General features: G+C 50.4%; 1 protein-coding gene across 1 annotated transcript in view; it reads left to right on the top strand.

Annotated features, from left to right (window-relative positions):
- The window catches only part of SNX7 (sorting nexin 7), a 62,944-nt gene that overhangs the window by 15,862 nt on the left and 30,784 nt on the right, over positions 1–16,298 (top strand). The window contains exons 2-6 of the mRNA XM_045816798.1: positions 614–796; positions 6,320–6,430; positions 6,789–6,953; positions 8,713–8,911; positions 14,041–14,240. Of these exons, the coding sequence (XP_045672754.1) occupies positions 614–796; positions 6,320–6,430; positions 6,789–6,953; positions 8,713–8,911; positions 14,041–14,240 (858 nt within the window). The remainder of the gene's footprint in view (positions 1–613; positions 797–6,319; positions 6,431–6,788; positions 6,954–8,712; positions 8,912–14,040; positions 14,241–16,298) is intronic.

Genomic DNA, 16,298 nt, shown 5'->3' with positions numbered 1-16,298 from the left:
CCATCTTGCCTGGTGCCCTTGAGTTCAGAGACGTTTCTGAAAGGAAACTTGCAGTTTTCTGCAGAATCGAGGAGAAAGACACCCTGATCCCTGGGGTAGGTAAGGGAATCTGAGATACTAACTCTTTCTTTGTTTGTTTTATTAGCTTTTCAACCCATCCTCTGGTTTCAGCTCTATCCTTACTCCACGCCCACGGCTCCTGGTGGCTCTAATTCTGAGTCTCTTTGGCGTTCTGGGTCATGAACCCGCCTTCCTCCTCACTGACCGTTCCCTCCTGGGTTCACTCTCCAGCCTTCCGTTCACCAACATTTCAGTTGCCAGACTCCCAGTTTCCACAAAGAAAACTTGGCTACGTGCCTTCTTTTTACCTTGAGGGTGTATGCCTTTTGGTTTGGTTTGGATTCTATTCGTTTATTTGTCTCTTCACTGTCATCGGTGGGGCTGGCGAGAAAGCTAAGACAAAAAATCACGTGTTCAGCATGCACTCCTGAACCAGGCGTCCAACGGCCCTTTCTGTTCCTGACACACTTCGTGAACTGTTGTGGCGTCTGAGAAAAAAGGATCTTAACTCTTTTCTCTGCAGCTGTTAATGTTGCACCGCTTTCTTCCTCAGGATGCCTCCCTGATGGACATGAACTCCCTCAGCCCCCTGATGCCAACGTCCCCTTTATCGATGATCAACCAGGTCAAGTTTGAAGATGAGCCGGACTTGAAAGATCTCTTCATCACGGTCGACGAACCCGAGAGCCACGTCACCACGCTGGAAACCTTCGTCACCTACAGGGTCATCACGAAGGTGAGTGCGCAGCCGGCGCTTCCTGGGGTTTGGCTGCCGCCTCTCAGCCGTCGGAAGTGCCTCTAGTTCCCGCTGCCTCTCGGCCCAGGACAGTCTTTGCTCGGTCGACCTCTGTGTGTCCCAAGCATCTTGGACGTCGCGTCCTCGCTACATTTCACTCGCTCTGCGTCAGATCGGCCAGGCTCCGGGAACAGCCGCGCGCTCCTTAGCCCTTGTGCTTCTTAAGATAGGAGGCTTTTAAGTTTTGGGTTCAAAAAAATGGGAAAGAAATATCTTTGGGAAAGAAGAGCCCCCACTGGGTAATAAAGAGAACAGCAGGTTGAGAACACGGTTCGGTCTTTCGTAGTCCCAGCTCTCCGGAAGGTGACGACCACTAATGTCCCCTGTTTTCCAGAGAAGGGCTGGCGGTGCCCGCATCTTACGCAGGAGACAGATGCTGCCACCGGTTCTCGGTGATTCCAGGGCAGAGCTCGAGCCCAGGGCCCCCACCTTGGGCAGGCTGCACAAACAGCCTCTACCTCTGACAAAACAAAACCGCCCCGTAGTGTAACCGTTTTAGAAGGAGTCCTGTGCACACTAGCAGCCTGTGAGAACTGTATTTTTAAGTTATGCTAATCTATGTTTGAAGCGTCACCCTGCATCCCTCTTGGAGCTGACAAGGTTTGGGACCATCTTCCTGTGGTCGCCCCGTCCAGGGCCGCTCCCACCGCCCTTTCACCGTGTGTCATCGCATCTGAGTGACGACCCTGACCTCTCCCCTCCGACCCTCCCGGCCCTGCCCTGGGCCCCCGTGTCCAGCAGAGCACCCAAACGCTTTGGTCTCACACCGGGGGCACTCCCACCCCGTGCCCAGCCCCGGGCAGGACTCACCTCTGCCCCCTCACTGTGTCTGTCCCCCTCACTGTGTCTCCGCACCTGGAGGCCCGCTTCTGTTACCGAGTGTTCCTGGGGGTCCTCACTGTCCCGACTCCGCATGCGCGTCCCTTCTGTCCGGTCCGCCCTGCCAGCTCTCCGGCGGAACAGCTGCTGTTTCCTTCTCAAGACACCACCCAGGGGGTGCCCACGCCCGCGCACCCGCTCCTGCAGGCCGGCAGTCCTCTTCTGTTCCCTCCCCTGTTTCTTTACCCTCACCTGAGGATACGTGCACTGATTTGAGAGAGAGAGAGAGAAACATCGATGCGAGAGGGAAACGTCAGTCCGTTGCACCCCGCCGCCCCCTGTGCCCTGCGCGCACCTCAGCCAGGGAGTGACCCCGCAGCCTGGCTCTGTGCCCCGACCGAGTATCCAGCCTGCAGCCTTTTGGTTAGGGGATGACGCTCCAACCAACGGGGCCACGCTGGCCAGGGATACTTATTTTTGTGTTTATTCCCCGTGAGTGTGTGAGCCTCCCAAGGAGGGTGGCTGTAGCTTCATTTTCCACGATTCCAGACACGATCCTTAGGCTACGCTAAGTCAGGAGTTTACCTTTTCAGGGTGAATCACTTAAGCCAGGGTGAGTGAGCCGGTGAGGGAAGACATGTTTCGTCTCCTAGCCATCGCAGGGCTGCGTGGGGTTGAATCCCGGCTCCTCCCCTTTCCTGCTATGTGTCCGGGGCACTTGAATTCACCTCTCCAGGCTGTTTCCTCGCTTGTCACTTGGATGACGGCCACCCGTGGGAGGGTCTTTGTGAACACTTCAAGTGTTCATGCAGACACACTACTAAGAACAGCGCCGGGTTTCTCCTGCCACTACTGTTATAATTATAATCATCCCTTGTCAGCACCTTTTCCAGCAACGAATCTGTGGAACTGAATTATTGTCTCATCGTTTGTCTCTCTCAGAAAGACGTTCTTGATAAGCCCTAAACGGACGTCCTGCTGATTCTAGCTTTCCATTCTTGTGCGTTCCCGCGCGTCCTCGCCACCAGGCGGCGCTCTCGCCGAGTAACTAAGGGCCAGTTTAAGGCCGCGGCCTCCCGCGCTGTAGCCCTGGCGATCTAACCCCCGTTTTGTGCGCGAGGACCCTGCTCTGCGTGGGCTTGCCAGCGCTGACGCAGCAGCGTGGCGGCCAGCTGAGCTGGGATTTCACTCCGGACAGTTGCCTCTCGCGCTCCACGTGTTTCCTGTTACACGTCTGTGCATCTCTGCTTCCAGCGGAACTCTTACGAGCACAAGTTCCTTTGTTCTCTTTTTAGTTCTTCTTCTTTACTCCATCCTCGTATGTAGACTGAGCTTCAATGCGAGATCGCGCAGACTGTGCGTTGCAGGTACAAGGACGACCACATAAACACTTTGTGGATGTAAACTCTGTCATCGAACATAGTATTCCCACTGTGATTCAAGGCTTCATTTCCTCATATACTCCGCGAAGCTTTATTGAGTGTCAGGTTTGTCTCAGGTGCTTGTAGGTTAAGATGACATCGGCGACCAAACCAGACGTATCCTGCACCCCTCTGGATCTTCAATTATGTGCTTAATTACTTGACTATAGTAATTAAGTAATTAATGTGATGACAGAGAAATATGGCATTTTTTAAAAGATTTTATTTATTTATTTTTAGAGAGGGAAGGGAGGGAGAGAGAGAGAGAGAGAAACATCAATGTGCGGTTGCTGGGGATTATGGCCTGCAACCCAGGCATGTACCCTGGCTGGGAATTGAACCTGGGACACTTTGGTTCACAGCCCGTGCTCAATCCACTGAGCTATGCCAGCCTGGGCTGAAATATGGCATTTTAAAAAAAATATATGTTCTCATTTTTTATAAGATTTTATTTATTTATTTTTAGAGAGGGAAGGGAGGGAGAAAGAGAGAGAGAAAAACATCCATGTGCGGTTGCTGGGGGCTGTGGCCTACAACCCAGGCATGTGCCCTGACTGGGAATCGAACCTGTGATGCTTTGGTTCGCAGCCCACACTCAATCCACTGAGCTACGCCAGCCAGGGCTAGAAATATGGCATTTTTTGAGCATGGGGTGCCCCACTTAATTTCAAGGCTCAGAGGTGGTTTCCTGAGACTTTATTTCATAAAAATCGATATTGATGGGCACTGAGATCGTAAGGATTGGGCACGCACACTCGTACTTAGGAACCCTTAGAAATGACCTGACCGTGAATAATCATACCAGGAAGCCCTGGTTCCCGGCACCTGCGGCCCTGTGGGAAATGACCTTCCAGTCCCCAGGTGGGACTCTGGGAGGGGACCGGCGCCCTAAGGAAGTACTCTCTCTTTTGGAGACCGAAGGCTGTGCCCCCCTCACCCCACCCCACCGCTTACTGCACACAGACGTGAGACCCCACACTGAATGAGGGTCTCTCCTCACACATGCTCATTGAGAAGACAAAACATGAATGCCTGCCCAAGGGCAGGTAGGGCCTGGAGTACGTTCCTGACCCCAGATTCGTGTTCCCTCATAAACAGGTTTCCGTATCCTCAGCGCGAAGCGTGACTGTCCTTGACCGCAGGTCAGAGTTTGTTGAGTGAAGTCCTTTTGGGGTATCGACCACATGAGCCCATTAGTTCTAAACTCCGTGGCCAGACATGAGAAATTAAACACCACTCACAATATAACACCCGTGGAAAACTGTACTGTCGACTGGAAACATGGTTTGTGGTCCCAGTTCACTTTTTAGATCGCACGTGCTTTCGGAGTTGGAGACCGGTCACCAGTTCCCATCACGCAGCTCTCATCTGTCTTCAGATGAGCCCCGTTGGCCCCTGTGGACGGGACAAGGCCGCTGCCCTTGCGCTGGGGGGACTAGCGGTGATCTGAACCCCCCACCCCCCGACGGCACTCGTTTTCCTCGTCAGAGCCCCACACGCGCACCTTACAGCCTTTCCGGGGCTGGGGCCGGCCCGGCGGTGGGACGGAAGGCCCCCTGCCCCGAGGCTCGCGCTCACTCGCTGCTGCAGGGACGGGAGAGGGCTGCTCTTGGTCCTCGGCCGAGACTGACGAGGACAGAACCGGCTGTCACGTGGCTGCATCTTACATCTTCCTCTTGTCTTCCGTCTCCTTAAAGTGCTAGACATTCTTGAGGGCAAAAAAGCTCCATCTTTACTGCTCAGTTTGTGAGTGTTTTTATTTTTAGCTATGCCATTTTTTCCCCCTTGGAAATCAGTAGCGAACCTGGACATCTGTGCCTGGTACAAGAGGTGTTCAATAAATACTTTTTAATGAGCGCCTCGAAAGCACGATTTGTGTGCATCTGTGTGTATATTCGCATATCTATATGTGTGCGCACCCCAGCTCGTCTATATTGTTAAACTGTGTTTCTGCTAGATTTGGTCTTCCTATTTTTACCATTTCTATAACACGCACCGCTTTGCATAACAGTCAGGACTTTGCTGTGTTCCGTGAGCATTTAGTTCTGTAGACTTCCCCATCTCACCTACCTCCACTTTTTCCACTGAAAAGGGAGTGTTTTACTGAGATACATAGCATGGTGTTCCAAACGTTCATTTCCGAAGAATAAATCTTGGAAAGTACGGCTTCTGTGAGCCTTCTTTCCCCACGGTTAAGGTTGCCGGTGACCTGAACCTCTTCACTTTACGATCGCGTGTGTCTGTGTGTGAGACCGAGGTTTCTGGTGAGTGTGAAACGTGGGTGCCACATGCTACGTCTTCTTTCCTCCTGCAGCAACATTTCAACCTTAACGTTACCGCGTATGATCTTTAATGTGCAAAAATTCAGTTAAATAAGATGTTGGCAGGCGTGACTGTCTCCCTCTGAGAGGTGATTGTGCACGTGTGGGTCTACTTTGTGTTTGGCTGAAGGTTCGGGCAGTCAGAGGGTGGTGGACAGTGCTGGACCCGCATTCTTGTCACATGTGCTGGCGTAGGTCCCTGGTTTGTCGGGAACAGATATATTAATGTATTTGCTTAATTTTTAGGAGTTAAGCGTATAACTCAAAATAAAATTCCTTGCGAATGACAGGAACATTTTTTTTTCCACATCAAGCCTCCATTAATAACATTTTTTAAAACAGTGGGCAAAATCACTCTACAAAATGTTAGAATTTTCATATACGGAAAGCAGGTTTTAGCAAAGCAATCCATTTGCACAAATTCCAGGAAAACATTTTTTTCGCAGTTATGTTCAAGTTCTTTTCCAAGTTGCAATAATAGAACTTTCCTCAAATTCTGAATTCTGATCATCTTGAGAAAAGACATCTCTTTGAAAGCTAAATTCAGAACACACTTTCTCGTTAGCTAGAAAGGCATGCCAAAGATGATCGTTGTTAAGTCTCGTGGAAGGCAGATGGTAACTCTGAGACAGATTTTTTTCAGTTTGGATTTTAAACTCGAGTGTGATGTTTGCTTTCTTTCTGGAAATACTGGAAAGTTCGCTTTGTTTCATCTGCTACATGAATTGATGACTGCAAAAAAATTAAAAAAAAATGAAAAAGCCCAGGCTGACAAACACTGAATAATTAGAATTTGTTCATGTTTCTTAGAGACCCACTTATTTTAGAAAGTCTAAAATATCAGCAGGCAAATGCCTGCCGTCTCTCTCGCATGTGCTGTTACCTCCTCCTGCTTCCCGCAGACGTCCCGTGGGGAATTTGACTCCAGCGAGTTCGAAGTCAGGAGGCGCTACCAAGACTTCCTGTGGTTAAAAGGAAAACTGGAAGAGGCACACCCCACCCTGATTATCCCAGTAAGTTGACATTGCTTGTCATTGAATAGCCACCATCTTGTCTTGCGAACCGAGGAGGTGCTGAAGACCCAATGTCAAACCTTGCCATTCAGTGTAATTCATTCATCTTGGGAACAGTTGTTTTTGAACTCTTCAGTCTAAGTACTTCTCCGTCGAAGTATAGATTTATTTATTTCCAACCGTTGTAGTGTTACAGTGTTGTCATTTTTGGTGTTAGCATTGTGAATTTTTAGAATTATTTTGCTGAGAAGTGATCACAGGTGCAAATAGTCTTCTCCCATGGAAACATGCAGAATTTCTTACAATGCTGTGCCACCTGACACTCAGGTATGGCTTTCACTTTTTTTTTTCACCTCAGCCGTTGCCAGAGAAGTTCATAGTGAAGGGGATGGTGGAACGCTTCAACGATGACTTCATCGAGACGCGCCGGAAGGCACTGCACACATTTCTGAACCGAATTGCCGATCATCCGACTTTAACGTTCAATGAAGACTTCAAAGTTTTTCTTACTGCACAAGCGTGGGTAAGGAATTTTGACTCATACCAGTGCTTCAGTGCCTGTGTGGCTGGAAGGCGGTGTGCTTCCCCTCTTTACCCGTGTGAACCAGACAGCAGGGCCCTGGAATTCAGAAGAATTCTGAAACGTCGGAGGGATAGCTTCAGATTTAGCCCTGTGTCAAATCTACATGTAAACGTTACAGAAACCTTATACCTTCCTCACATCCTACATACTCACATTTCTCTTGGTAGCTGACATTTTAATTCATGCATAGCCAGTACTGAACATATACAAATATACTTATTTCTTTTATTAACACTATTTTGAGTAGTAATGGATATTTTAGTTAGGGCTTTTCAAATTAGGATAAAAGTCATTATTAAATGGATGGATGCAGTGGATAGATGGATGGAATGATAGATACCTAGATAGATAATGCAATTTCTTCGTTTCCCTTCAATTACTAGTTTTTGGGGGAGGGGACTCTAATTTCTACTCTACATACAATATATGTTCCTCTTCTTTTTTATTTTTAACTGTGAAGATGGAATTCATCAAGTAAGATCCTGGATAGGACAAGCAGTCAGTATTAAACAGTTATTGACTGATGTTGAGTTGATTTAATCAACCTCTCAGTTGTTGCCACAGTGGTGGAAGCTAGAAAGTGGTTCATCTCCGTCTTCACGTGAGTTGAGTCTGCAGTCTGACTTGGGCACCAGTGAAGCTGTAGGGACCCTTGTCTACAGCCAGCAGTGGCTGTCACGGCTTGCCAGCATGGCCCGTGCTGTCTCTGATGGTGTTCACGCCGCCGAGTGATGCTGGAGCTCTCCTGGGTAGACATGTGGTCCGGTCAGACAGGGCGCCTGTTCTCATCTGCACGCAGAGTGATACTGCCTGGAACTTTTTTCTGTGTTGCCAGCCTGTCTCTGTCCCTCCTGGGTTAACTGTGAAACAGCTAGTGACGTGTCTTATAGAGAATCTTCCTCTGCAGCCAGCCAGCCAGTAGAGGGAAGCGGTATACCAGTTGGCCCACTCCAGTAGTTTCAGGAGCTACAGTCAGGGAGAGTTTGTATTCATTTACAGACTGTCCTGGGGACTTAACGAAGACAGCAGGTCAGTGCTTCCCAGAGAAGCCTCCGGCGTCAGATGCCGCCTGCCCCCGAGCCCTGTCTGTGCTCGCTGCTCTTGGACCAAGAACAAGCTCCTCCACTTCCCGTGTCTCTATTTCATCCGGGAAAACAAGGGCAATAACAGAACCTTCCTCACGGCACCGTGAGTTATGTATATAAAAGTGCGAGGATTGGCCTGGAACGTATAAAACTTGCAATACATGTTTGCTTATTATGTTTGCTACGAAAGAGTTCATGAAGTTTTCCAGTGTCTTTTGTCAGGGAGTGGTTTAGACTCTGAGCAGTCTTCTCTCCATCATCTTCCCCATGAAGTCCCTCAACCAAATGCGGGTTGCGTTCCCTCTCATCCCGTCTCCTCAGGACCTTCCAAAGCACCATTCTCTCTATAAACCTTGTTCTTCCAAAGACCCGAGTTCTGAGAAAACACGGGCACGTGATTTACTTTGCAAAGGGGTGTTATCGAGGAGATAAGGATGCTGAGGAAGAACTCACCCCCACAAAACTCATCTCCTTCAAACTAATGTGAAAAAATAAGATGTGTATGAAACACTTTCATTATATTCTTCTTCTAATTAGGGTTTTTTTTTTTTTTCTGTTGGGTCTTGGAATGCTGTTGCTTGCTTGACCACAATTTTTTTTTATTAAATTTCTAGGAACTGTCTTCTCACAAGAAACAAGGGCCTGGGCTCCTCAGCAAGGTGGGGCAGACAGTCCGTGCGGTGGCCTGGTCCGTGCGAGGAGTGAAAAGCCGCCCCGAGGAGTTCATGGACATGAATGACTTCATTGAAACCTTCAGCCAGAAAATCAACTTGATAGACAAAATATCTCAGAGAATTTACAAGGAGGAAAGGGGTACGTAGGTCTCCGGTTCGCGACTTTAACGTTGCTTACTTTCTGGGGGGTCTTCACGCCCGAGAGTGTGGTCAGACATTGGGAGGCTAGCGCCCCTTTGCCGGCCTTTTCCAGCGCTTCCGTCTCTCTGCCCCCGGCGCCAGTCTGTGCTCGCCTGCTGCCCACGTACCCACGGCTGCCCTCCGCGTGTCTGCACCGTCGTCTCGAACTCCCGCTCCGACGGTTCCAGGCTTCATGTCTGAAGTTTGCCCCGTCTGGTTAGATGGTGTTTCTTGCCTTTTATAAGCCTGGAAATCTTTCCTTGCTAGCTGGACTCGATGTACCCAGTACGAGCAACCGTTTGAATAGTTGTCACATGGCGGTGAAGTGTGGGAGGGGAAGTGTCCCCGGGCCCTGTGGTGAGGTCTCAGCCTCTGGACTGACCTTCACGAGGTCCTCAGTTTCTCCTCCCCTTCGTTGGGATGGGCTCGCCCCAGTGGGCGGGGCTGGGGAATCTCTCTCCCTGCAGGTGGGTGTGGCCTGGGTGACACCCAGCAGGTGAGCCCCTGCAAGCTGTGTCCCCTGAGCTCGGGCCTTGTCACAAAGAGCCGAGTGCCCTGGCTGTTTCAGGGTGCTTGTCCCCAGCCCCCATGGAAAGCAGGAGTGGCTCCTACTGGACACGTACCGTGGGAACCGAACCGAGCTGAGCTCCCGGGGAAACCGCACAGACTCGTGGGGACTGGGGCCCCTGGAGTTCTCACCCCTTAGAGTTGCCCACCCAGCCCCGCCCCGGCAGGTTCTCAGTCCCGGCCCCGTCTCCCTGCCCCGGCCTTCCCAGACCCGGTCTCCACGCCCAAGGCTGTGGGCCCGGCAGGCCCGACGCCCGTCTGTCACTCCATTCCCCGGGACAGCGGTCAGTCCTGAGTCCTCCCCTCCCGCGCGGGGCCGAGAGAAGAGGTTGATTTTTCAGCCTGGTCAGCATTTTACGGGTCGTTAGGACCTGGTGGCAACTTCCAACGTCCTTCTATAAGGAGTCACATGACATTAAGTTAGAATTTCCCCTTCAAGTGTCTCTTGTGCCCAGACGTAGTGTGCACGGTCTCGACTCCTGCCTGCTTCGGAAGGCAGTCACGGCCAGTCCGCTCAGGCGCTGTGCTCGCTCCCACCTACAAACAGCACTGGTGACGTAAGCCCCGAGCTTAAGATTTGGGATGCAGTGGTATCGAGTCGGTCTGCATGTTCAACACGGGCCATAACTTAGCAGTGTTTCCGCCTGTCCGAGTGACTTGGGAAGGGACACGTCCTCTCTGTGTTGGGCCTGTCTGAGTGTGACAGGGAGATTTATATGCTGGAAAAGGGGTCTTTTTTCTTATTTTTCTATCACCATTTCCTCTTTCTAGTTTCTTTTCTGTGTTTTTTTTTAATTTATAAGTTAAAGTTTATTCCATGATGTTTTTTTCCTAATTCCATGATGACTTTTGCTAATTTTCCAATTGCATTTACCTATATTTAAAATAGATGGTTAAGTCATAAACTATATTTCCTAATATGCATTGGTTTTAGAAATGAACTATTCACAGTCCCTATATTGATGGTTGGGAGTGTTTTTTTATTGTTTGTGCCCCCCCCCATTAAACTGTAAGTTCAATCAGGACAAGAAGGGGAAAGGTTTGTTGTGTTTCTAGTATCCAGAGAGTGTCTCACATGTAGAAGGTACTCGACTAAAATCTGTTCAGTGACCGAGGAGCTAAATGAATGGACATCAGTGGCTTCATCAGGGAGCAGTCGGCTGCTTCTCTTGCCTCGTCCGTGCGTGGACACTTACCGAGCTCATCATCGTGACGGAATACGGTTTAACAGTTTGTTTAAGCCTTCTTGGTCTGCCCTTGTCGTCACCATTTGTCACTTTGTTTTGAATCCCAAGAAGCTCATTGTTTTAACGAGGTCCTGTGATTCCAGTTCTGTTAAGTAGGTTCTTGAAGCCTTGCTAAGTGGGATGGCAGTTCAGAGAGGCCCCTGGAAACCCTTGACACTTAAGAGGTTTATCAAATATCCACAGGCTTTGGGTGGGCTGTTGCAAGGCGAGAGGTGAGAGATCTCAGGCAGACGCTCCTCTATGGGAAGTGCTCAGAAGGCGACCTGGGCTTTGTACGACAGGCTTGACAAATCCGAGCTCTCCTTTCAAGCGATGAATGGATTTCCTTTCTCTTTTTAAGATTTTATTAATTTATTTTTAGAAAGAAAGGAAGGGAAGGTGAAAGAAGGGGAGAGAAACATCAGTGTGTGGTTGCCTCTCGAGCGCCCCCTACTGGGGACCTGGCCCACAACCCAGGCCTGTGCCCTGACTGGGAATCGAACTGGCCACCCTTTGGTTCGCAGGCCCGTGCTCAGCCCACTGAGCCACACCAGCCGGGGCACTGAGGGATTTCTGGTCTCAGGGGTGTGAAGCGCACTTGTGAGGACTCCATTCGGCATGAAGCAGTGCTGTCTTCGGTGGCTCGGGGAGCCGAGGTGGCAGAGGGCATTGTGTTCACAGTCAGATCAGCAAATTCGGTGATCACAACCAGTAGTCTCTCTTTTTACTTTTTAATTCATTGTTTCTTCGACTGCGTTTGTTCTGGGCCCCCCAGCTTATCTGGCAGGTTTGTACCGACCCCATGTTGTGCTGCTCATCCGCGTGGAGATCAGAGGAGGGACGAGGTGCCTGTGCTGAGCTCGCCGTCCAGTGGGGCAAACAAACACATTAACAGACCAACCGCAGGGCAACGTGTTAAATGTTTGCAAGTGAATGTGTCTGAGCGCTCTGTAAGCACACTTTCTGATTGTACAGAAGCTCTATATTTATTTTATTATTGAAAAAGAAAGAAGGGACTCCTACCTTTTGCGACAGCGTGGATGGAACTGGAGAGCATTATGCTAAGTGCAATAAGCCAGTCGGCGAAAGACAGATACCATGTGATCTCTCACCTGTAAGAGGAAGCTAATGAACAAGATAAACTAAAGAACAAAATAGGACCACAGGGACGGAAACAGGGAGCAGACTGACAGCGACCAGAGGGGAGGGGGGAGGGGGAGGGGCATACTGGTGGGAAGAAGGGGAAGGGACTAGACACAGGACAGGTGTGAGTGACCGGTGGGCGTGGACGACAGGGTGGGGATGGACTGTGAATCAGGGAGCGGGGGGTGGGGGGGTTGTTGGGATGGGTGGAGGAGGGCAAAGGGGAAAAACTGGGACAACTGTAGTGGGATAAAAACTTAAAAATGATTTTAAAAAATAAATATTGAACAGATTAAGTGACACATGTTGAGATATGCACAAATTGAGAACAGAAATAAAGGAGGATATTTTCTATTCTAGGAACATTATTTTTCTTTAAGATTTTATTTATTTATTTTTTAGAGAGGGAAGGGAGGGAGATAGAGAGAGAGAGAGAAACATCAATGTGCGGTTGCTGGGGGCCGTGGCCTGCAACCCAGGCATGTGCCCTGGCTGGGAATCGAACCTGTGACACTTTGGTTCGCAGCCCGCGCTCAGTCCACTGAGCTACGCCAGCCAGGGCTTCTAGGAACATTATTTTACTCCGGCCCTCCTTTAAAATACAGGATGGGCCTAGGTAAGGAGAGTGATTTGGGACGTGGTCTAAGGTCATGACACCTAATTAATTTCATTAGGTGACCACTGACATTTCCATCGTTTGAAATTTTTGAAATATTTTTTCAGTTTACTTTATCGTATAAACTCTTGAAATTATAATATTTTAACTTAGAGCAATATGACATCACAACTAACTCTAATGAGTAGAAGATGATTAAATGTAGAGAATTTAATTTTATTTATATGGTTATCAGGCAAAAAAAAAAAAGCTCACTTATACATTTTCTACCATAAAAAAAACTGTTGCTAAAAGTTGATAGTGTGAAAGCAAAAATGTAAAAATATTCAGATTTTAAAATGAAATTCAAATTTCTGAATAAATGGCTTATCAAGCATTGAACAGTCCTTTTGTTATTCATTTATTCTTTCATTGATGTGAAAATATTTATTGAACACGTTATGGATCAGGCTTTGAGACTTAAAAGATATAGTAAGACTCAGCCCTTGTTGTAAGGCGCATATGGCCGAGGAGTATGTCAGTGATGCAAGCCATCCTGGTAGAGCGGGGCAGTAGGAGCACAGAATTGTAACAGGCTGGAGGAGGACTGGAACATTATGCTAGGCTCCCTGAGGACAAAGCATCTCCGCATCCGTTGGAACGGGACCCGAAGAGCTTTGCTTAGGCTGTGATTGAAAGGGCTGAGCGCAGTTTGTTGGACGGGGGCGATGGCTGAGGGATGCAGGCGGCGTCTGCGCGAGCAGAAGTCGGGAGAGATTCATACGGGAGCGAGGATCGGGGCTTCGATTAAAACCTCTCTGGGAGAGAATCTCAAGGGTTGGATCCGGAGAGGCAAGGTGAGGACGGATCCTAAATTAGAACTTTCTAATTCCTAAAGAAGTCCGATGTTTATATTCTGTGACACGAAGGGTAAGGAGGAGAGAGACGAGGTCAAAGCCCTTTGCAGGAGTGCAGGTCGGAGACGCTGATGAGAATGGAGGTGAGGGGAGGCGGGCAGAGGGACGGATGGACGCACAGCAACGAGGAAGATCCAGGGGACCTGGTGGCTGACCGGCTGTGCAGCCGGGAGCCCAGGGTGCAGCCAGGAGCCCAGGATGCAGCCGGGACTTTCCACTCAGCTCCCTGGGAGCACGTACCATCAGCCGTGGGAGGTGAATCAGCAGGAGGGAGAAAGAAGACGAGGTTTTCCTGTAGGTCAGGTTGCTGTGAGACGCGCAGGGGCAGTGCGTGCTTGTCGGGCAGAAGCCGGTGAAGAAATGGTGACCACACATGGGCACTTCGAGAATGAAAGAGGACACCGTTACTGCGTATCCCTGGGCAGTCCTTGTTGGGTCGTCGCTGGCCAGTTGACCCGAGCAGACCAGCGTGACAGGTCGAATTAGTGAAGGACGATGTCCCACTTCCCGTGTTCGTGTATGAGAACGTGTGTAAAAGGACGACAAAAATAAGCCCCTTGCTTTGCTGTCTCTATCAGCAGGGATGTTAAAAACGTCCATAAACGGAAGAACTTTTTTTTTTGCTTTGTTTTCTTTTTAGAATACTTGGACGAAATGAAAGAATATGGCCCGATTCATACCCTGTGGGCGGAGTCCGAAGAAGACCTGGCGGACACCCTGAGCGGGGTCGCCAGCTGCCTGGCCCGGTGCTGCACCGCCACCGAGAGGCGCCTGTCGGGACTGCCCGAGGCCCTGCTCCCGGTGGTCCACGAGTACGTGCTTTACAGCGAGACGTTAACGGTAAGAGCGCGCAGTTACACTTGCGCCCCAGTCCCGGGCCTGGCTCCAGGCTTCCCAGAGGCAGCTCCCACTCGTGCATTTGCACCCGCGTCTTCCCGTCCCGGCGGGAGGCTTTGCGTGCAGATAGAGCGTCCGTGTGCGGTCGCCGCACCAGGGAATGGACGGGCGGAAGAACACACCTGTGAAAGACAGGACCGTTCAGCAGTGCCGACAGCAGTCTGGAAGGTTATGCAGAGATTTGAAGCATCCGCCAGCAAGGTTTAGACAGGGAATAGGAGTCGCTTCTCCAACCTTTTCAATTTTTCAAAAACTGGCAGCACGTGAGACATTTCTTTCGGTGAGCGAGTCGCTCCCCCGCTGCTGGGCGGCGGCGCATTGGCTCCGGCAACACGGTCCGTGTCATTATGCGCAAAGCACTTGAGCTGGATCTCCATGTTTGCTCTGCCTCCTGGGTGCCTCTGAAAAGAAATCCTTCACGTGGAAATGTTTCTGTGCCACTGTTTGAAAAGGCTTTTCTCCCTCTTGGAGCCGAGTTTTGCATTTAACCTCCTCCGTTCGAGCGAAGGTTCCCAGATAGCTGGGATTTAGCGGTGCAGGCTGCACAGCTAAGGCGCTCCACCCGCACGGCGCTCGGCCTGCAGAGCCGCGCCCAGGCCTGGCGTTTCAGCGCTGCGGCGGGGCCCAGGCGGCCGGCGCGCGGGCCGAGCCCGCCTCCGCCGCCGCCTCTCGCCCGAGCCACGTCTGCTTTCTGTTCGCATGCACTCTTGATTTTGGGGGTGGGGGGTTGGGGGAGTATTTTTTTTTAATTTTGCTTCTAACTTGGTAAGAGACGCTGTCTCCGCCTCTCAGCAGGTTTATGGTCTCTGGGCCTTCCTCTCACAGAGTCGTTGAGCATCTGGTGGCTCTGTCGGGTTCCGGCTGCTCCTGGCCTTCCTGGGGCCGTGCTGCGGACACACCCATCTGACTTCCCCAAGGGCTGGCGCGCGTCCCTCCTCCCCCTCCCTCCGTCCGTTTCCTTGGCGACACTCCCGTTGCTTAACTTCATCATTGATCCCTGCTTTGTGTGACTGTTCAAAGAAATGATCTGTATTATTTAAAGTCGTGGATTCTGTATTCTTTCCCCTTATTAGACGGGTTCGCTCTTTAGCATGTCAAGACGGAAATTATGCAATTTAAATCGTGTATGGTTGAAGGTGTGGGGACGTTATCATAGCAGCGAGGAAGCATTGTTTTTTTTTTTTTTTTAGGCCCTCATTCGATTGTATTATTTGTTAGACTCCTGGGTACAATCAGGGGCACTTATGTCGCCGTCTGCTTCTGTGTTCCGCGGTGGGGGGGGTTCTTCCGTGTGAGCTGAAGGAGCGAAAAGCACGTGCCTCGACGAGATGGTGACACGGGGGTAATTTTTACCCATTTCCTTCTGAGCCACCAACCTCTTACCTGACATCCCTACCTACGGGAAGCACGGTGCTTTCTATTTATGGAAACAGACCTTCAATAAAGGGGACGAAATTGCCATCTGTGTCATTGGGAAGGGGAGGGGCCTCTGATATCCGTGGCAATGAGCCAGGGACCTCAGTATAAAAGAATGTGCGGTCATTAGTTGAATTATGTTAAGGATCGCTTTAAAATGGGAGCCGTCTTCGTCTCCTCTGAACATGTTCGGGGCTGTCCCGCAGGCGCAGAACCGGACTGCGCAGCCCAGAGGATGCTGTTTCCCCCACAGCCTCTCGGTTCTCCCACGGGTGCTGCGGGGCCTTCCCCTCTGGTCTCTGCCGAACTAGTTTGGCCTAGGTGTTTCCCTGCTTCTGAACACGCCCGAGAAACCTGTGTCTCGTGCAACCCCTTGTCTCGTGCAACCCCTTGTCTTGTGTGTCTTTCCTTTAACTCTCCCTGGTGGAACCCCTTTCTTTCCCTTAACCTGTAGAGGCCACGTGTGCTCACGATGACAGTGTCATCATCTGGCCGACACTAGACGCCCCGGGAAGATGCGTGCCAATCACGGGAGTCCTCGTGTCCACGAAGCCCGAGCAGGCCATCTCGGCAGGACAGTGCGCC

This window comes from Phyllostomus hastatus, unplaced genomic scaffold, assembly GCF_019186645.2.
Source record: "Phyllostomus hastatus isolate PE091 unplaced genomic scaffold, TTU_PhHast_1.1 phas_scaffold_216, whole genome shotgun sequence".
Taxonomy (NCBI): Eukaryota; Metazoa; Chordata; class Mammalia; order Chiroptera; family Phyllostomidae; genus Phyllostomus; species Phyllostomus hastatus.
This window is presented reverse-complemented; position numbering and strand designations above follow the sequence as displayed.